Source organism: Motacilla alba, chromosome 18 (genome assembly GCF_015832195.1).
Source record: "Motacilla alba alba isolate MOTALB_02 chromosome 18, Motacilla_alba_V1.0_pri, whole genome shotgun sequence".
In the NCBI taxonomy this organism is placed as follows: domain Eukaryota; kingdom Metazoa; phylum Chordata; class Aves; order Passeriformes; family Motacillidae; genus Motacilla; species Motacilla alba.
In genome coordinates this window covers 7,437,599-7,460,081 of record NC_052033.1, presented here as the reverse complement: position 1 = coordinate 7,460,081, position 22,483 = coordinate 7,437,599, and the positions used below count along the sequence as shown (strand labels likewise).

At 39.9% G+C, this 22,483-nt stretch overlaps 1 protein-coding gene across 2 annotated transcripts; it reads right to left on the bottom strand.

Moving 5' to 3' along the window:
• Positions 1 to 12,267: 12,267 nt before the first annotated feature.
• Positions 12,268 to 22,146, bottom strand: LOC119709543 (phosphatidylcholine transfer protein). 2 transcript variants are annotated; one of them, XM_038157448.1, is made up of 6 exons: positions 21,802 to 22,146; positions 18,819 to 18,936; positions 15,182 to 15,261; positions 14,676 to 14,847; positions 13,958 to 14,025; positions 12,268 to 13,434 (listed from the first exon to the last, which is right to left on the bottom strand). In XM_038157448.1, the coding sequence occupies exons 1-6, from the start codon at positions 22,000 to 22,002 to the stop codon at positions 13,369 to 13,371; spliced, it is 705 nt and encodes a 234-aa protein (XP_038013376.1). In that variant the 5' UTR covers positions 22,003 to 22,146; the 3' UTR covers positions 12,268 to 13,368. The 2 variants fall into 2 exon arrangements, with proteins under 2 accessions (XP_038013376.1, XP_038013378.1); XM_038157450.1 differs by lacking the exon at positions 15,182 to 15,261 and having other exon boundaries at positions 14,676 to 14,852.
• Between the last annotated feature and the right edge of the window lie 337 nt (positions 22,147 to 22,483).

Below are 22,483 nucleotides of genomic sequence, written 5' to 3'. Positions count from 1 at the left end.
TTGTAAAAAGAAAAGTATAAATAAGAACTCATAGGTTTCATCCAAAATAAAGATAAGAGAGAAAATGTCATTTGTTTCATTTTTACTTTGAGTCATCTTTGAAAACAAACAAAAAAAAAAAACCCTCTGAATCCTTAAAAAACTTTAAATTTTAATTCAAACTTATAATTTTGCCTTCAGGACTTAGGCAGATGACTACTGAAGTAAAAAGAGAAGACTTAAAGATTTCAGTGGATGTTGAATGATCCTCACGCTGCTTACATTCAGTTTATCACCTTGCTACAGAATATACTTTAAAAAAGAACACTATAGCTGAGGGAATTTTCCCAATACTGTCCAAACTGAGTGAATAATTATCCTAACCTATCCAGTTCCTGAGCAGCATCCCTATCTGGAGAAAAAGTAATAGGCCTTAAATGAGAGAAATGCAGAAAATATTTTTTCATTAGTTTTCTCCTGCAGATATTTTAACTCTACACTGTTCATGCCAGTTATGAGCCATGCTTGGGTTCTCTTTACACATTTTGAAGTACTGGCCCAAAATTCAAATCAGAGATCTCATGGAATCTGGTAAGTTCTCGATCACGTTTGGAACTATTTCAGCATGATTTTTTTTTTTAGTTTCAACTTTCCTCCTACTGCAGCAGTAACAATTACAGCCATCAATAAACATGAGATGCTCAGTGGTGACAGCCATAGTTATTTTAGTCACATCCTACCTAACTGTACTCAGAGCCCATGCAGTTCCAATGTGTTTTTCCTTTGGCAGCCTTTTATGTGTGGTTGAAAATTATTTCCCACCAAGTGTTTTATCAGCATCCCGGAGCTGGTCTCATAAAGCAAAACTTTAATTATAATTCTTTTCATTATGAGTTGATGGACTCAATATTGACCAAGAAATTGCCTTAGTCTTGAATGTTGACAAATTTTTCTTATATGATCTTGTGAAAAACTTGATGGGAAACCATCTGTAAGCCACCTGAGAGTTCTGGGAGTTTTATTTCATGGAGGAAAAGACAGCCCTACCCTGCCTGGAGATTACTGGCTCATTGAACAACCCCTCTCCTTTGATGTTATCTCACTTTTTTAGCATAGTTTCCTTCATAACTCTTGCCTGATTTTGGAGCTTTTCATTGTTGCATCCTCACTTTACTCCATATAAGTAACAAACAGATCCCTGGGCCCGGCCAAAAGTCATCACGTCACTCCGCAGAATCCTAAGACACAGAGAGCACCAGATAGGAAATGAAATCTTTTAACCAAATGCTTCCATGTGCTGTAACAATTCTGCATCTGAGCCATTTGGCCGATGCTGGGTCTGGCGTTCGGCACTAGAGGGCAATGCCATATTGCACTTCCAGGGAAACCTGGACACTGCTGATCTGGGCTGGAAAATGGAAACTAAGTGCAAAATACAGTCACGTTTCTCCTCTGAGCTTGTTTTGGTCACCAGTCTGAAGCTCATCTGAGTTGTACACACCCCATTTCTCAGGCTGCAGACAGCCTCTTCCCAGCAAGGGCCACCTGATAAAGCTCCTTTTGTGTCAGCCAAGAAAACTGTATATATTGTTAGTTCAGACACCACCAAAATCAAAGTGCTTTATGCCTGTCACATTTAGGCAAATCTGCCATTATGAAATTGTACTGAATATAAGATAAATGTGAATGATGTCAAGGACAGTGTACAAAAATATAGTTGCAGTTTTCTTACACTGGGGGTTTTTCCTTGGGTGTGACTTAAAGTAACTGTACAAGAATCTCTGTTCTTATTGTCCAAAACAGATGTGGAATAGTCTGTGAACTGTTAAACACTCGCCCGGTTTCCCTGCAGAAGCTCCTGCTGGTAACATGCTGATATAGAGATGATAGATGGAAGATGGAGCTATGATTTCAGGAATATCCAAGCCATCTTATCAAAGAGTAACTTAGCCTCTTGCTTTCCCCAAAACACCTCTTGATTGTGAACTGAGCAGACTTCTTTGCTGAGGCAAAGTTTTGACTAATGAAAGTGTTTGTGTGAGTGAACTTGAATGTTCTTGAGTGACATTTAACCCAAAGGAGCATTGTTGACCATAGGCCATTTATTTCATTAGAAAGACAAAGTGTCTTGCCTGGGTTTGTAGCGGCTGATTCAGAAAACTTGAGTTTCACTTCTTGTTCTGCCTTTGGCTGAGTGAAGGACTTTCTCTCATATTCTGTCTTTAGTGTGTAAATAATGCACATGTTGATGAAAGTACCTCAAGATAAACTAATGAAAGCAAGTTTTCATTTTCATTACACTGACTACTCTCTCATTTCATTTCAGCCGTAATGAGGGATATATTTGGGCCATAATGAGGATTCTATCTCATCCTTTGCACTTCATCACCCCACACTCCTTCAAGCAGAACCAATATTTTATCAACAGAACCAGCACACCCCTACAGTTTTACACTGGTTCCTTTTTTTTCCTCTAACTTTTCACAGATAGGGTCCTCACAGAGTAAATCTCTTCAGAGGCAAACCTTTATATGCTGTTGCCATGAGCTATGTGGTGACATATAATGCTATGTTTATATATATTTGAGAGAGTGAGAGACCCTGTTCTCCTCAAATGAAGGCACTAATGCCAGAATCCATCTTTTGAGCCAAGTTATTGATGGATGAGAAAAGGTTTCAGTGTGAAATTTCAGATATTTCAGTGTGTATATTTCAGATATTGGTGATATTATACTGTGGTAAGTCTCAGTGAGAAACAGCAAACTGTTAGAAACTTCCATGAATTATATTTTGGACAATGCTTGTTCCTTGAAATTATCAATCTTGTGCACAATAATTAGACCCATATGAAAGGTGGTGTAAAGTGAAGCACATAAATATTAAATTAACCTTTACAGGGGCATAATAAAGTAGGAATAGAATTGAGTGAACAATCCCATTCTGACCTGCTGAACCTAAAGTATGGATTTCCAGCCCTAAATGGGATTGGCAAAATTTCCAAGATCTTAATCCATCTAGTTCTATTCTTCCAAAATTTTCCTATAAAAGTACAGACACTTTGAAAGATTTATGTCATTAAATGTCCACAGCCTAATCTGCCTAAGCAGATTTGGTTTGGGCCTAATTTTAATAAAACATTTTTAATTAAAAAACCTTAGATCACAATTAATTATAAGCAAATTGAATGTACTTTAAAATCTGCCTTTACATTAGAAAGTAGAGGGCAGCCAACTGCAGATATAACGTTGGGGATTTTGCATTTTCTTAATTTGTATTAGAATGGCCCTCTCTGAAATTGTCTAATGTTGAATTTGGGGAGGACCAGAAGGAATATTTTACATTTATCTAGGCAGTTTTGATTAATAATCCAGAAGATGTTACCAAGTAGATGTTTAAAAGACAAAATGGCATTTTCATCCATTCTGTTTTTATAAGTAATAAACTAAGCAAACTAAAAGCATAAAACTGAGTGCTTCCCTGTTCTCATGGTGACTAGGAAGAAATTAGAACATAGAAAAAATTAATTTTTTTTTGGTCACACTGGATGTGAACAGGAACTGAAAAAAGCCTGTGGAGGTGAAAGGCAAAGCAAGGCTTCCACTGTCTCAGTGCAGGAGGACTTCACCCTGTGCAGGCAGTAGCAGTCTGTAATTAATATATCTGAGAACAAGGCTAGCAATTTATCATTTTGCTGAGTTTCATTATTTGGGGAAGACTTAAAACTTCCAGCTGCCAGATCTCAGGGTGTACTCGGTTTTCAAGCATTTTTGAACTCCTCACATCAGGGAGCCATTAAACAAATACTCAAAGATGCCTATGACCAGATGGGATGAGTTTTGTTTATGCACATATGTGTTGGAGTAAGGAGGGATTTAATGAGATTTTAAATATTGAATTGAGGTTTCTTATTCAATTCACTAAGACTGTAAAACTGCAGAGTAAAAATTCTGTATACCATTTGCACCAGAATTTACTTCTGGGTATGATTCTCACATAAACCTGAGTGAGGTCCTTCCTAGGGACTGATAGTCCCTACTCAGAGTCTGCCTCAGTGTTTTCTTCAGTGATGGCCAGATCCTACATTTTTTTCATATACAAAAGTATTAGAGATGTACTTTAGTCTCTGAATAGCATAAATTAGGAAAATGCTTATTCTTTTATAGCTAAATAAAATTTGTTTTTTCAATTTTTTTTTCCGGTGTTTTCCCAAAGCTACATGAAACATCAGGAAAGTATCAGGAAAAAGGAAACCAAATGCTGATGTGACTTCTCAGATTTAAAAAAAAAAAAAAAAAAAAAATACTGTGTCTACATTGCTCCTGTTGTCCCTGTACAGACCAGTGAGCACAGTGTGCCCACTGGTGCCCTTGTTTGTCACATGGTATCTGTGGCCCTTTGCAAATGCTTTGATATTCCTTCCTGGCTCTCCTGTGTTTGGGTACCCAGTTTCCTGTAGTCTTTCCTCACTACTAAGCTCTATTTACTGCCCTTTTCCAGGTGCTGCTTTGCCCTCAGTTACTTCCCATGCATGCCTTTCTGTGCCGAGGTATTTTTGTTTTCCTTCCCCTCTGTCACATTCCAGTCAGTGATCCTGCTGCCAGCTGACTTACCAGGCTGCAGATGCGAGGTCATGCTGAAAGACAATGAGGCTGCCAATTTAGAACTTCACCCAATGGATCAGAACACAGCAGTTTTGTTTGTCAGCGTCCTCAAATTATCAGTATCTGCTGTCTGAAGTCCATTAAGGAATGATCGTATTCACTGTGCAGACAATGGTTTGCTCTCTGGGTAACTACTGAAGCCAAATTTAGGATATATTTATTTCTATATATGTCCATACATTTATTTCTATATAGAAATATATTGATTTCTATCCTGCAGTGCCTTTTTGGTTCCCAAACTGGGGTGTTCCAACTCATTCCGAGTTTGGTCCCGTGAGAGGCAGCATCATCAACACTTTGAAGAGATGGATATTTCTGACTGTGCTGCCCTGTACAGCCACTCTTCAACACTGGCAGAATCCACCCAGGGGAAAAGAGGCAGGATTCTGCTAAAGGATCTGCTGAGAGGGAAGTAGAGATATGGAGCAAAGCCTGTGTTAGAACTCTTAAGCAGTGTGAAAGGAGATGAGTCTCAAGTGCTGCCCATGCCACACAGCTGTGAGAGGAGGAGAGGGTTATTTTCTTCTGCAAGTTTAATACTTTGTCTCTGTTTTATCCAGAGTATTAACTGCTCTGCAGCAGTGGAAAATGCTGATAGGAGTTGAAAAACATTAAATTATTTCATGAAAGTAAAAATACTTTTTTCCTCATATTTCAATGATAATTGGATCATTGTGCCCATTTTCTGCCCAAATTGGAAGATTTATTTTCCTCGCTGCTATGCCTTTCTTAGCAACTTTCTCTAGCTCCACTTTATTTTTAGTAATTAATAATTGAAAAGTGGGAGGAAAATGAGGTGGGAAAAGCTTAAATATTTTGCATTTGCATTTGAAACAAATCCAATAACTATTTTTATTTTAAAACCAAATGAAAAATTAAAGCTTATTTATTCATGTAGTTTGCTGGATTACAGATTTCCCCAATGCTTGAAAAAAAGTAATTGCTGTTTGTGGGACAATGAAAGTGAGGTAAACAAAAACACCATTTTGCTTGGTAAAGAGCAACTAACAGAGAGGAATCCAAAGCGAAAGGCTCAGTATTCGTCCTTTTAACCCACCCAAAATCCTGTGACATAGCAATAAGCTTCTACAGCATTTGCAATTTCCTCTGATATCCCCAGTAAAGCAGAGGAACTGTGTGGATGTTTCACTACCAAAAATAGACCCCTCTGCCCAAGCCCTCTGGGATTTCATTCCTTTGATCTCTGCTGGGAAACCACTGAAGGTGTTTTACTGAAACTGTCATTCTGAGGAATGTAAAAGGAACCTTTTTCATTTTTCTCCTTGTTTGCAGCTCTAAACAAACTTACTCCCAAACAAAATAATATTTGAGTTGGAGCCTCTCTGCAAGGTAAGGGTGGAGCAATGCAGATTATTATGGGGTTTTTTACATTTCAAAATCTCAGGAGAAAACAGGAAACAGCAAAAATCAAAGCTATCTTATCTAGAATGCCCTAAGAACTTGATGTTTCCAGTTGTGCCACTGGGCTAAACTAACACAGTTTTGCAGCTTTACAAATCAGAAGATAGTCCCTTTTACGGGGACTCTGGCCAACATTTGTGTTCCTTCATTATTTGGCCTAGAAAATTAAAACATGCAATTTGCATATTTCAAAATATGTCTCTGCTCAATGAAAAAAGAGACTAATGCCCCTGAAAAACTGCCCTGTTGTTTAAATTGGAGATTTTATTATAAAATACACTGAGTATATTTTATTACATAATTTTAAACAAAAAACACAGCTTGTTTTCAGAATGCTCTTGCCCTGCTCAACACTGACAAACATAATTTCGTATTTACTACTGTCTTTTCAGTGCGGTTTTTATTCTTCCCCCTCAATTTTCTTAATTTCAACAGTTACAAATTCCAAAAGACATAATTCCTCTTCCCACATAAATACAGATCCACAGATTCAAACACATGTTTTGAGAAGGCAACTAAAAATCCATGCAAGATTTTTATAATACATTAAAATGGACGAGCAGCAACAGACATGAAAATAATAGCTGGGCAGAAGATGATGCTTGAGAGTACTGTTTGTGCTCCCTCTCTGGAGCAGGAAGCAGGGCCAGGTTGGTAGCTCAGTGGGCTACAATGTCAGAAGGTCAAATCACACACTAGGATTTGGGCTCATCCCAAATGTTGACACAGTGTTGAAAGGGGAAGGGAAAGGGGAAGACATGTGACAGTAAAGGACATTGTATTCAGCAATAAATGTTGATTGGAAACGTCCATCACTGGGCTGGGAAGAGGAAAGTCCACTATGGGATCAACACAAAGCTTTGTTCTTCTTCTGTTGCTAAATATTGAATTGGGCTGGTAATAAGCACTGTATCTGGAGAAGAGTCTACTTACTAACAGTAAATATCCTTTAATATGAATTTAATCTTAATTAAATGTGATTGAATATAGATTCCCATCTGACAAAAAGAGAGTCCACCATGTATAAGGCTAAAATTTTGTGAGTGCTATTTGGCTTAGCATGCTGTCTTTAAAAATACTGCCTTGATAGTTAAGGTAAAATTACAGGATCATCATGGAATTCTTAGATATTCTAAATCTGCATTTCATCTTCTCTTTGATTACATCTCAACCTTGCCCAATTGGCCCCTTCCCAGCTTTTAACCTTTCAGATATGATCTGCAGCTGCTGGATGCAACAGGAAATGAGCAATAACAAATAGCACCAGTAACATTTCTGGGAGTGTGCAGCTCAGCCTCAGTTTGTCTGCTCTTGCTGTCCTTTTCCAAACTTAGTCACCATGCTCTTACTCAATAATGTTATTGCTTATGTCATGTAATGTAATGCTTATTATGACATTGTTTCACTAACAAAGATTCAGAAAGTCAGCCATCATTTAATTTAGTTTAAATTTCCCAGATTTCTCATTGACTTCATACCAATAATTTTAGTTACAATAAGAAATTAAAGCAATAAAGCAGTCTACAAAAAGTATTTTGCCAAAAAATGTCTATGTACCTGTTTTCAATACAGATTTTGATTGTAGGTTTTTCATACACTCGTGTGTATGAAAGTTGAAGTCAGTCTGTCAAATAACAGCATTTGGAAAGAAAATAATGCTGCCTTTTCAGAACGATTCACAGTTAGTCTCCTAGATTTATCAATATTGAAAATCTTGTAATAATTCAGTTTGGAAAGGACATATGGGATCATCTCATTATCCAGTCAAACCCACAGACCAGAGCAGCAACAAATTTGAGGCTGGCTCTAATTTCAAGGTCAGATGAATTGCCCAGGGCCTTGTCCACTTCAGCTTTGAGTATCTCCAAAACCAAAGATTTCAGAGTCTCTCAAAGCAGTTTGTATCATTGCTGATTATCATCACTGAGAAAAACTTCCTTTATTTTGGCATAAAGCATTCTGATATCTACTGGCCATTTTAAAAAATATTTAAAAAAGAGCAAAATATATGTTCTCTACACAAGTCATATTTTCACAACAGACTTACTAGCAAAGACATTGAGCATACAGAATTACAAGTCTGAAAGAGAGGATAGGTTAAGCACAAAATTGTGAAACATACTTTATGCAAGGGAAGGACTTATATTATGTGATGCCTGTAATTGCATTTGGTGACCTGGCAGGTACTTCTAGGCCTGTCTTTGCTGAAAGACCTTAGAGGATCCTCAGATTACTTCTTTATTCTTATTCTCTAACTTGTTCAAAATGGATTTAAAAGTTGTTTTTCTAAATGCCTGACTGTCATTGTAGTGAATTAAGCAAGTTCATTATTCAGTGGTAATGCCCTCAACTTCATGGTTCTTAGAACCACACCTTAAATGTTATCAAGGGTCAGTTTATTCCCATGTTACAAAAAAAAAAAAAAAAATCAGTGGAAGGCCACGTACTCTTACACATACTCTCCTCCCACTCTGAGACAAGAGGTCCTTCTAGTGTCACAGTAATTTCCTGCCGAAGGCACATTCCTACTGTTTGTTTTAACTTGAATAGTTGAACAGCATCATGAGGTTTTCACAGGGTTAATAGTTGGCCAGGCAATTTTGGCCTCTTGTGAGATCCACTCAAATGTCCAAATTGATTATATGGCTTCCATGCTGAGAAAATACATTAACTTTAAAATGCACAGCAGTAGCCTGGTCTCAATAAAAATAATATTTAAAATCCGCTCTTAAAATATACCTCCAAGTTGCAGCTGAATGTGAAATATCTATTTCCAGGCAATTACACACAATTTCTATCATGCTTTGGAAGACATGTATATGCACCAGGAATAATAAAAGCCAAACCCCCCATGGCTCTGAATGATCAAAACGGGGAAAGACTTAAAACCTTCCAAGATATGCAGAAATGCAGTGAGCCTTGTGACTTCACAGCAAGCCTCTGGTCACAGTATGTACAGCACAGAGGAACTGTGTGTCCATCCTTGGACTTATGTGTTGTAGAAGAACTGCTTCAATCCCAAACTTGTCATTCTAGGAATAACATGATTAATTCTCATGGGTTTCTTCCATACATGAAGAATGATAGGACAATTAAGCTTGGAGCAAAACCTGATTCTTACAGTTCATCACATAATCTATTTGCCTCCAGAGATGAAATAGGCCTTAGAAAAATATAAGAATTTGGAGGAAATCCAGAGAGTACAGATAAAGGCAAACTCACTTAAATCTTAATATTAGGGGTACTTGTGCTTACAGTGCAGGAACAGCTTTCAGTTTAATCTGTTTCACAGCTGGGATGCAGGAAATTTTTTACAAGCTAAAATGAATATATGTGTTCAAGGCCTTTTGACATGATTATTACGGCAGGTTCCATTGAAACTTATTCACAGGATGCAGTCCTTACTTTGGAGATGAAGGTTTCCAGTGGAGAGCTCCCATTTAAAATGTTCCTGTCTCACAGCAGGACTCCTGGATAGATTCATCATTCAGATTCCAAATGAAAATAATTGTTTATGGTCAAGTTCTCAAAGAACAGGGAATACTGAGCTAACAGAAAGATATTCTCTTTATGTGTGCAAACGTAATCCTAATTGATATGTTCCTTGGCAGTTACAGAGAAGAATGAGTAGGATGCTTTAACACCAGTTTTATTTACCTTATTGATCAGGACTCCAAAGTCTGCAGTTGTAAACAAGAGTGGTATGAAAAAAACCAGCAAAACCAATTTTGCTGTAGAGATTTGTTCTTTTTTATTGCTCCTCAAAAAGCATTTCTCTTTCATGCAGTCCATCTGGATTTATAACAACTCTGCTCCTGCCATAAGCCTTCATTACTATTTTGGAAACTAACTTCTACGGAAGTTTTCAGCATATTTTAACTGAGATGAGTGAAAACAAAGGTTTTTGCCTGAAAGTGTAGAGTAGTTTGATCAGAGAACTACAGTGAGACAGTAAATTTGGTTATGAATTATCATCTTGATAGAGGAAGGCAAATCTGTGCTCAGGGAGAAATCACTCTCAGCTGAGTGACATTTAAGTATCATTAGATCCCTTTTGAAAATGTTCTTTGCACATAGAAAACTGACATAATGGGAAGCAAAATTGTTGCTGGGAAGACAGATAATTTACTGATGCTAGCATGGACTAACATCAGCAGTCTATCCCCCTGTCTTCCCACATTTTTTATTCCACTAAATCATGAAACAGACAATGACCTGCTTGAGAAGTGAAGCATCAACCAGTTGTTTCCTGAGCAAAGACAACTTGTACATCATCCTCTTTGCACATCATCCTCTAAGAGGCAGCACCAGTGACTGTGAATCTGACATCATTCTCTATGTTGACTTTGGGTTACTGAGAATCTTTCCCTTACTTTACCTTCCAACTCAAATACATTCATTTTACAGAGAGATTGCATGGAAAGAATGGAGTTGAATGGCTGGAACACGTTGTGGAAGAATGGTTTATATTCATTTTGTTACAGCATCATTCCTTATGGAGACAAGGGATGGGGAACCAGTAATTCCAAAAAAACTACCACTTTTTTTCTGTGAACATGTCAAAATATGTTTCAGTAAGAGCTGCTAAACTTAGAGCAGAAGTTCTATATGAGAATAGATCCAAACCTTATTATGATTTATGCAAACTCTGATATTATACTTTGGAGCAGATGCCTGTTTGTTGACTACATCATTTTTCTAGTTCTATTTGCCTGCTGGGAAAACTTCATTAGTCCCTGTTAATCTGTAGTGTGACATCTCCCAATCTGTTCATTGGGGTGGGATAGAGAAGATGAGAGGCTCAGTCTCACCTAACAGAAATGTTCATTCTTTTTTTTATTCAAACAATCATTTGCTTACAGCAGATCACTAAAAGAACTAACTTTGCACTCCAGTTTTAGGCAAGCTGATGAAACAAAACCAGCTTCAAGGTGCTACATTAACAAATAGCATGGGAAGGGGGTTTCATGTTTTATAGCCCTGTGCACCAGAATTCATAATGCATGGTGACCTAACAACTTTCACTGCAGGCAAATTCCTGCTCAAGCTATCCAGAAAGGCTCACATGACACGTGAATAATTTATGGAAGATCAATATTTAATCAGCCATTAATAATGCTCTAAAATGATTTAAGAATGTCTTTACATCCAAAGACTAAAAATACCAACTCTTTCTAGTCACAATCTTCCATTCAGATACAAAGCCTCCTCACACAGGCTGGAACTTTTCTTCCCTAGTAATACAAGATGGGTGTGTTAACCCAGACTTAAACTGAAGTGTCACTGCATACTTATGTTACTTTAAAAGCCCACAGGGAACTAAAGACAAGATCTCATGTTGCTTTCATCCCACATCACTGCTTAGTTGCTCGTAAGCTGGAAAGGCTGGGTTTAGTATCTCCTGTTTAATCAAATGTGTTTTAATTTAGAAAGTTGTGTATAGCACAAGAAGCTGTCTGTGCAATGGCTTCAGCATGGATATGTGAGCAAAGGCTGTGTATTCTACATGCTCAGTGCAGGGTCTGCAGGAAATCCAATTTTCAGCAGGATTGACAATGGAGCCATTCAGCCTCCTGAGCTCTCAGCCTCAGTGTCTCAGCACACTGCACACACATGGATACCCTGTCTTGGTGACAAGTAACTAAGACAAAGTGAATTCATTATTATAAAATGCTTTCAGTCTTTCTCCTGCTTTCACTTCCTTAAAGACTAAACAAAATTAGATTGTCTGGAGAAAAAGAATGAAAAAAATTACCTCTTTTATACATGATTCATCTTTGTGCACATACTCAGCTCACTAGGTACACGTTGCTTGTAAACATATCTACTCAAATCTTAAGGTCAGTTTAGAATTACAGGTAGGTTTTGGACTATTGTGGCACAGAGGTCAGTTTTGTTCAATAAAAAATGGAAATTAATTAGTCTGCATCATTGCTCCAGGAAGATTTATCCTCAGATAGTCTCCTTTTAAATTTTGTTGTATCATGTTGTGTAACACTGTAATATTCAATCCAGTGACAGCCTCCAAGTCAAACACAATAACACCTGAATTGCTGGCAGAACACAAGTATCTTGCTTAGTTCTAATCCAACTTATTCTTTCAAAATCCTCTAAAAGTAAGGCAGCTCACAGTATCAGCCTGTCGTTTGTGATCTGCCCAGCATGGATCTCTTCAATCTAGGAGACAGAACAAGAACACTATATAGACAAAATAATGATTTATTGGAAATATTCACACAAGGTGTAAATGCATAATTTCAATTGTTTATTTTTTAACAACACAAAGCTACTTATTACCAGACTTTATTGAGAAACAAGATTAGATTTAGGAAAAATGTTGAATATTTTAAATCCCTGAGAATGATGTCCTCTCATTCTTTTATGCACTCCCTGTTCCTTCTCCCGACACTCCCCACCCCCCCACCCCCCCGAAAAGGTAAAAGGTGCTGGAAATCTAATTTCCTGCTCAGTTAAGCTTTTAGTGCATCACCATCCATTCTTCAGATCAGCATGAAATTTAAAAAAGCAAGCAAGCCCAAGTTCCACATCAAGCTCATCCACACTCAGTGGCAGCCACCCAGCTTAAAATTACCTCCAGTTTCAAGTTGGTATCCAAGCTGCTTTATAGGTAAGGCTACTGACTCTGAAGATAAAACTTGTTCCCCTTAAATCAGACATGCAAGAAGTCACCTCCTCCTTTTCCTTCCTTTTTCAAATGGACACAGCTGAAGCTTTTTACATTTCATACAGAAGTATGGAGCTGTGAATGCAAGGCTTTAGGCTTGATGCTTTTACATCTGGATTTAAGGGAGCTTAGCATCACAGACTTCCTACTGCATATTTCTAGTAATTTACCTCATCCCTCAGCCTTTTTAGGTTTATATAGGCAAAGAGTTTAAGAATGACAAACTTGGGTAGCAAAAGCAGATCCAGGCATAACACATGCAGATAATGTGCAGTTCAGCTTCAGATATTTCTCTAGTAAGATTGTTGTCTCTTGTGCAAGGATGTAACATACCCAGCACAGAACTCCTCTAGTTGACACTTGACAACCAGCATAAGCAAAGCATGGGGAACAAGGCTAAACTTGAGTCCTTTCAAAAGCTGCAGCTGATATTGGTGCTACTTTGGCAGCGGCCAGCTCTTCAGTAAAAAAAAAAAAAATCCAATAAAACTCAAGGCATAACTCAACTAAAATAAAATTCTTTCCAGTATTAGAGGTAGATTTTATCCAGTGTCATATATAACATCTGCTCCTGTAAGAGCAGAGATCTAGGAATTAAATGATTAAGATCAATTTCAACACCTATGTGCTCTTAGTATAATTAAGGCAAGCTCTTTGTATATCCTTCAAGAAAGCAGGCACACCACTCTGTAAAGACAAAGGCAGAAAAGTTATTCTTGCATAATGAAATCAATAAAAACTATAAGCAAGATGAAAATTCCCTTTATATAGATCAAGGACGTCAAACAGATACAGTTCTAAGATCTAATATCCAATTGTCTAAGATACAAGTCTAAGATCTGGTACATAGCATCAAGCCATTCCTTGAACACTTTGGGAATTAACTGCATTACTGAAGTTTGCTTGTCTTGAGGATATCCATATATGCTCTGAAACACAGATTATTTGGGGTTTGCTGCAGAAATTTACCTGCCTGTTGACAAACCAAAGGAATTTGACAGGAATTAAAATAAGTAAATTAATGAAGACCATTGTCATGAGAGCATACAATAGTGAGACAGTAAATATGGGACTGTGTAAAAGCTAGGAATGCCGATATATCTGTTTCAGAAAAAATTAATTCTGCCCAAAACGTAGATAGGTATGATTGCAATTAATTCATTGCTTGAAACAAATTAGCCAAAGATCATTATCTGTATCCTTTCCTTACCTTGGCAGCCCAGTTGACCAGCCAGGTTGGAATCATGCCACCAGGATTATCAAAATAGTACATATAGACTAGAGAGGAGAGAGAAGTTACCAGTTATCTGAGACTGAGCTCTAACACACTGTGACAGAAGCTATCAGTGTGCATCACTGAAGCACCAACTACAACAGTTCTACTCCAAATTCTGCACAAAAAATTCAGCTTGTCCTGAAGTGAAATATGAAGTAAATACAGGCATTCCCTGTTAACCTCTGGGAAGCTGACAGAGCCATAATGGGCATTTAGATTACTGCAAACCACTTTTGGCATCCTTTCTTATAAACTAAGACTGTCTTTAAAAGACTAATCTCAGACAGAAGTCAAGCTCTAGGCAAACCTTTTAATCTATACATCTGTCAAACACAATACTTGAATCATTGCTGAGTTAAGAAAACTACAGCAGAGTCTCCCCAGCCGAAGTGTCTGGCAGGAAAAGAAGTACGTACTGGGGGTGGGATGGGAGGGCAGAAGGAAGTGGTCAGTAGACTATTCTTAACCACCCAGCCCAACTGCTAAATAAAAAGATTCTTCACAGTAGTGCACTGCACTGGACATCTCCACAAGTTTCATTCATTTTAAAGTAACCCTTGGCCTAAAATTTCCAGTCCCCCTCTTTGTGTGTTTTGCTAATATATACACTCCCTGGCTATACGACTTGTCACACATTTTCTTGACCTCTTACCTTTACATCCAGCCTTGCCATCACTTTCAATTACCAGGCTTTGTTTATAGCTCTTAACTCTGATAATACCAGGCTTCTCAGGGCACTGAGGAACAGCCACACTTTTTGCTAACACAACCCAGATCTTCCTCCCATGCACATCCATCTCCCGGCATTCCCGGATATAGACATACTGCACTGCAAGTTGAGGAGGCATGTCAAAACAATGTCAATTTGAGGGATGAGGAGCTGACAAGTGAATTCCATCACAAACAGCCCCTTCTTCCAAGTAATTTCTTGTGTCCCTACAGGATTCAATCCTGCAGAGCAGTAATTCAGCTATGGGAGCTCTAGCTCTGTGTGGGAAGAGGCACCCACACTCCTTTTCATGCCATATATATTCATGTAACACAAGGACTGCAAGATCTTAGATCAGTGCAGCAGAATGATGGTATAAGTTCATTGTTGGGATTCCTGGATGACCAAGTGGCAAAAACTGCAAGAGGAACAGAAACTTGAAAGGATACATCTCTGTTTGAGAGAGGAAAAGGGTACTTCACTTCCCAGTAGATTACTTTTTCACCATCATATGTTTCCTCATACAGTTCTATGGTTGAAAGAAGACTGTTAGATATTTTTAATTTCTACTGCAACAGAAATATAGATGGCATCAAGAACTGCTCAGATTTCTGACATGAACACATTTTACATGCAACCCTGATGTCAAAATTGATAGGTATGTAAAATTTTAGCAGTAAGAGACATTAAGAAATTCTGTACCAGGATTGTTCAGGAATCAAATACACAAAAATAGATAACCTGTTTTTCTTTGGCCATTGGATTAATTGGTGAGAAAAAAAACCAAACAAACAAAACAAAACAACAAAACAAAACAAAAAAAATTCAAAAAAAACCCCAGAACATAAAATGAGAACAATTCTGAGGGCAACAGGGTCAAATTCCTTTTCCAACAGTTTGCTCATTCAAAGCCTTTCCATCTCAAAGCTTTTTCCTCATCTGTGCATGTTCTGCACAAGTCTAAGTCATGAGTACAATGTGCTTTTTCACAGGCATGTCATTTTTACCCTTATAAATTATACTGAATTAACAATGAACTAGGATAAGTGCAGCTTTCTAACACCTGAAGACATCTTACATGAGGGATTAATGCATTTTGGAAAAGCTGTCAGGAATTTCACAGCAGTATATACATGCAACAGTAAACTAGAATCTTGAGCAGTTTATGAGCCTTCATTACACCACCTTCAGTCTGCCTGGAAACTCAAATCAGAAGGCAGCAGAATATGAAAAAAGGTAAGCTAAGAACAGTGCCTAAAACATGGCAGTGACTCAGCTGGAGAGTAGTCTGGCATGAAGGAGAAAAATTAGTTCTAATCAAACCACATAATTGCGTTTGAAAACCTATCTACAGCATAGCTTCCTTCCCTGAGGCACTAAGAGGGCAACTGGGGCTGAGCCAGGGTGAACTCCTGCTCGCTCAGGGTCTGGAGTAAAGAGTGTGATCCAGAAAGGTGGTTCACCCTAACAGTCACAGTGGTCTTTTCTTCCTTTACAGCAGACTTGTGCCTGAGGTGCTCTATATCCTCCAGAACCAGGTTTTTGAAAGTGAGGCCAGAATAAACTGATAATCTCATTGACAAGGCAAGAACAGTGCCCCAGATGGGAGATTCTTTCCCTATATAATTTATTCCAAACCAGGCTTCTGTTGGCATGCCCTGCAGATCAGCTGTCACCCATGGAAACAGCTCCTCCTCTTCTCCAGCTGGAGCAGTATTGGATGCATCTGGTGTTGTAATAACCCACAACATTTATGTTTTCCACCAGAGGTCACTGGAGCATTGGATTATTCACTTAACTTTCACTTCTAACCACAGAGAATTCCTTTTACAAAGGCACCATGACACTGTTTTAAAGACCCCAATACAACTGTTATTAGCTACCTCATTTACCTGTGTATCTTCGCAAACACAGGAAAAAACCACAATACATAAACCCCATCCTACCTGCATTCACTTCAAACCAGAATACAGTGCATTTTAATAATAATCTGATTTCATTTACCATCACTACAAGAGATCACAAGACCATTCTATCCATTAAAGGCATAGCAGCACTTACTGTTTCAACAGTCAGTTATTACTGTGAAATTATTGGGAAGTCTGATCTCAATCAGGAAGGTGCTGCAATCAGGACTAGCAAGTTTCAGTATTGCTCAGGCCCAACCATTTTTTGCATCATGCCACAGAAGCACATGGTACCTCAGTCACTACTCTACAGTTCAGTCACAACTTCCCTGCTGAACTGGCAGCTGCAGCACAAACCAGGCCTCAGGATGTCCTCATGTTGTGGGTATTCAGAAGCATACAGAAGCAGTTGCCTTTTAAGCTAAAAAGGCAGTTACTTCTGCTCTGGTCAGGATTTTATTTCAATGCCAGCCAGCCGTTCAGCAGAGAATTCTCCTTCGGACTGCCACTTGCATGGCTGTAAGAGCACCAAGGAGTAAAAACAGTAATAACAAGAGCAAGAAGGCTCTCAGTGGAAGTTTTCTGGGGTTTCTTCCCAAATGTGAAAGAAAAAACCGAGGCTGAACTGGGGTTACATTTAAAACATTGGCTAGCACTTTCATCATATGTACCATTCTAAAAAATAGGTGGGCTTGAGTCAATTTTTAAGTAGGAAGGAAAGCATTACATTTTATTTATGCCTCTAAGAGTTAATTTCTGTGAAATGCTGGACTTAAGGCACCAGCAGAAGTATAAATTAACAGATGAACAAACCATGGTCAGCAAGGATATAAATGTCAGCTCTGCAACATTATCTAGTTTTTAGTTTAAGGGTGTAGCTTCCCCAGTGGCTTCCTTTCTTTTCTCTATGAAGGAATTAAAAAAAAAAAAAAAAAGAAGTGTTTATTTAAGAAGCATTCATTTCTCCTAAATGCACTTAAAGACTTCTGAAGTAACTCAACAGAATATTTTTACATCCAATATGATAATGCTGAGTCTCACTCTGACTCTTTGTTTCATTAATGGCGAAATGGCTTTTGCTACAAGAAAGCTACCGAGCATTTTGACAATTAACACTTCTTAATTAAGACACTACTCCTTGAATTTGATCAAGACTGACATGAGTTAAATTTATGGGTCTCTGTATCAATGCAGCCACTGGCAATCATTCACCGTGGAGCTGTCCTAAACCCAACAAGCACAACATTTAACAAGTCTTTGGTTTTTAACACTGCTCTTTGTTCAGCAAAACACTTAGATCACTTTTCAGTTTTACTGGCCTGCTCTGACTTCAAGCACAGGCTTAAAACGAAAAGGCTCCCCATCTTTAAAATAAATGGATTACTAGATACCTATATCAGCTGAACCCTTACCTTGTTACTGCTGACTTAAGATGTTTTAACACTATATGGATATCCAGGTTTAACGCCCTTTTTCAAAGACAACATTAAATAAACTTAGCTAAATTAGTTATTCCTTTCTCTGTAAAAGCCATACACTCTCAATACACCCATTCCTGACTGTAAAAGGTGCCAAGAACAACCCATGCTTTCAGGAAAAAATATTCCATCATGCGTCAAACTGGTGGAAGCCTAAGGAAAAATTTTCACAATGATATTAGCCTTTGAAATAATCTCCCCAAGGACAAATTTTAAGACACAGCTGAACAGGGTGCTGGGCCATCTTGTCCTGACTGTGCCCTCACCAAGGAAGTTTGGACCAGATTATCCCAGAAGTCCCTTCCAACCTGCTATTCCATGATGCACTGCTCCACTGCCATGTGCAAAGATGCACAAAAGGTACCGCCCCCACTTCTCTCCAAGACATCTACTAAAATTTAACCTAAGCATTACAACTAGAAGTTACAAGATGCTACAGCATAACCAGTGATGCCAATCATATGCTTTAACCAACATGGAAAGAATTCATTCCAGAGGAAAGATAAATACTGTTGAGACATTAGAAATTCCATATCAGTGTTTACTTGTGTGTTTGCAGAGTGCAACCTTATCCCAAAAGACATTTAAGTCTGACCCAAAGTCTTTGGAGGCAGTAACTTCAAAATACCTTTGAGGAAAGTTTTAGTGGGAACAATCAATGTGGACTCCAGCTTGCTTTTATACTGCCTAGATGAGCTTACCTTTAACATACTGATCCCACTCTTTTCTGAAATCCAAGTCCATGTAGACATCTGCACACAATTTTGGGGGAACATCAGCAAGACCACCAAAGATTTTATATTCATAAAGTCCTGATTGCTGTGGAAACAGAATGAAGAGAGGAAAAGTCACAAAGGAAAGGGAAGTACTCTGCATCAGGGAGAACAGCTGAAGGAAGTTAGGTGGGGCACAAATTACAAATATGCTCAAGAGCTGTGAAAGCAAGCGCTCAGAAAACAATATAAGACTCAGTCTTTAACCTCTTGACTTTTTGATCTATACATGAAAGTGTAAATCCAGCCAGGCTGACCTGCCCTGCACAATGGCTGTTCCTTCCCTTATACCAATACCCTTTTACTTCATCAGGAGTTCCAGACGGAGCATGTTTCTTCACAAACACAATCCCCTTTTCATCTCCAGTGGTCACTGTGGACTGAATCCTGCCCACACTGAGGTTTACCAGAAGCATTAAATTCTTGTGGCAAGTTAGTTATACCTACACATAGACTGGGATACAAGAATGCTTTACAATGTCCACACTTACATACAACACACTCACATCTGCCTTGAATATTTATCAGCTATTTTCTTTCAGAAAGCTGTATGCACTGAAGGGGTGGGGTGCAGGATATCTCCTGTTTTAATGTTACTTTCAACATATGGTAATTCCATTTGTGCCTATAGAGCAATGTTTGTACCATTGTTAGTACGAGTTCAGGACTACATTAAAACAATGAGAGTTCAGGACTAAATTAAAACAATGAGAGTATTTAAAATATATAGTGTAGAAATCAAATCAAAGCATTCCAAAGGAAAGGAAAAGAAGGCTTATACAAAATTCTGTTAGTGAATAGATGAATTTTCTTTTCCTTGCCTTCACAAATCAACTCCAGAAGATGAGGATTTGAAGTACCAGAAAATAGTAATGTGAGAAAGAAACTTAAGCTACTCATCTTCACTGTGGCTTCACTGAAACACCAATCACCAGCTTCAAACCTGAACTATTCAGCATCTGTGTAACCCCATGCACTCATCATCTTTGTAAGAGGCATCAACATTTTTATTCTTACAAGAAAAACAGCAATTTACAGTAAGAAAGTTAAAACAAGAGTGAAATGTTTCTATTTCTCTGAGACATGTCATCAGGAGAGTAAATCAGCTGGGCTGGAATGCAGCACTGAGCAGGAAGTCCCAGATCTATTTCTGCAGCCTGCAGAGAAGGTGGAAAGACAAGGCAGAAAGAGAAGGCAACAGGAAGAATAATTGCTGCTTTCAGCTTCCTGGACTGCTGTTGCTGCAGGGGAGTTGCACTTCAGTAAGTGCTAAAAGCTAATTTTTCGAGTAACAACTTTAAACAAAGACCCTACTTCTAGACTTCATTTTCTCTTGTGGCAATCTGAAGCAACTGAAAGACAAAACACAAGATTTATTTCCCAGAAGAGTCACAAGATTGGACTTGAAAAGGTCCCTTGCATCCTACGCAGTCTGTCCATCTAGCCCAAACTAGGGGCATCATACATTACATTAAAAAATGACAGACACCTGTAAATGGGTTTTTTTAGTTTCACATAGTCCTTCTAGCGCTACAGTCCTTCTGTATAAAAGCACAAAAGGATGAGCAGGAGAAGCCTGAGCTACTTTCCATCTCACCAGCTGCATTCATACAATAGCAGCACAGCCACTGCAGTAGGCCAGGGCTTCCCTAGTCCCATAAGCCTGGCTAAATCCAGCCTCCAGCTTCCCAAAGTTCCTTTGCCTTCATTCACTGCATAATGCATTTACAGCTCTGGGCTGAGCTCTGATTCTTAAGCCTCTACTTCATCCACTTCAGCAGGAACACCCCCAGCACCCTGAACTCCATCAACTCCGTGATTCTTGCATGGACACCTGGCAAGGCATCCCAGCCTTGCCTGTGCTGTGTGCACCTATGGATAAACTGGATAAGCTCGTCTTGCCACCGCCAGTCACCACATCCACACTGTAAACAGGGACTATTTACCACTAAAGAAAATTCCAAGGTTTATGAAGTGATGTTTTTTTAAAGAGGCTTTCCCCATCCCATTGTGACTTTAGCATAGCCCTGTATGCTTGCTGGTTTTTTTCTAACATTACCATGTCTGAAATGATTTCTCAGAGTTCTCATGCAAAGAACAGCATGAAGTCCAGAAGAAGCTGAGAGGAAACTATGATCACTCAGTTAAAAAACTAGGATATCTAGATATATATTTTTATATGGATTTAGAAGTCAGCATTGAATAATAAATCTCAGTCAGAATGGAGGCACTGTCAATCACAGGTCAGGTCCTAAACTATGGAAGTTCTTTCAAGAAGTTAGTCACCCCAAAAGGGAAGAATTTCATTCCAACCCTTTCTGAACTACCTCCTGATTTTAGAGGGCGAACAGTGGAAAATTAGTGTGCAGGGAGTTCTGGAGAGAGGCAGAGGAATGGGGGAGAGCTCCTGGAGAGAGGATGTTGTGACACGGCCGGGGTCGGGATGTTTAGGGACACGCTCCCCTGACCACAAACCCCCTCCGAAGGGGCTCGGGAGGGTGGCACATCGAACACCCGGGAATTCCCCATCCAGCTGCTCACAAGCTCGGTTCCGCAGGGTCACTGCAGCCCAGCAGCTTTCCCATCAGCACTTAATGGCATTACCCGGAAAGCGGCTTTCTGCGAGCCTGGAGAAACCGAGCCCAGGCCTGTACGGAGAACCCGCGGCTGCAGGCGGGGTCGTGCGGGCCCCGCATCCCCGTCACCACCGCCCCCATCCCCGCCGTGACTACCACCCCCATCCCCGCCGTGACTACCACCCCCATCTCCGTCACCACTGCACCCCGCATCGCCCCCACCACCGCCCCCATCCCCGCCACCACCGCTCCCCGTCACCCACCCCACCCCACCCCGCATATCCGCCACCACCGCCCCCCGGCCGCCCCGGGCGGCGCAGCCGGAGCCCGCCCACCTCGTGGTACAGCCGGTAGATCCGCACGCCCATGGTCTCCACCAGGAGCTGCCAGGGCCCCGCCGCGGCCGGCGCCGGCTGGTCCAGCTCCCGGCAGGCGGCCCCAAACTGCTCCTCCGAGAAGCCCCGCGATAGCGTCTCCTCCGCCTCCGGCGGCGCCGCCATCCCCACCGCTCCCTCCAGCTCCGGCGGCCCCGCCATCCCCGGCGGCGGCCGGGCGGGCGCAAGTCCCGGCCGGGCATTGCCCCCGTCCGGCCCGCCCCGCTCCGCCCCGGGGTCGGGCTCCGCAGAGCCTGCGGGCCCTGGGGAGCGGGCTCGGGGGTCACGGCGGGTTCACGGGATGTCCCTGCCCTGCTGGTGCGACCGTGCGCACTCGGGTTAGGCGGGGTCTCGCCGGTGGTGCCTTTGAGTGTGTGTGACATTAGCCTGGTGCCAGAACGGGGACAGGTCCGTGGGTGTGATGGTCAGGGCCTTCCCTTTGGGGTGGTCCCCAGGGACACAGATTGAACACTTATGGGTGCATGTACTTTTGTATGTCTTCACATTTTTACAGGCAGTTTTCCTTATGGACTGTACATATGAGAGTTGTTATGAATGTGTCAAAATTCATGAGAAAATAAAATTATATGATGAATGTAATATAGTTATAGATGTGAAAAATAATAGAACAGGTTAAGAGTAG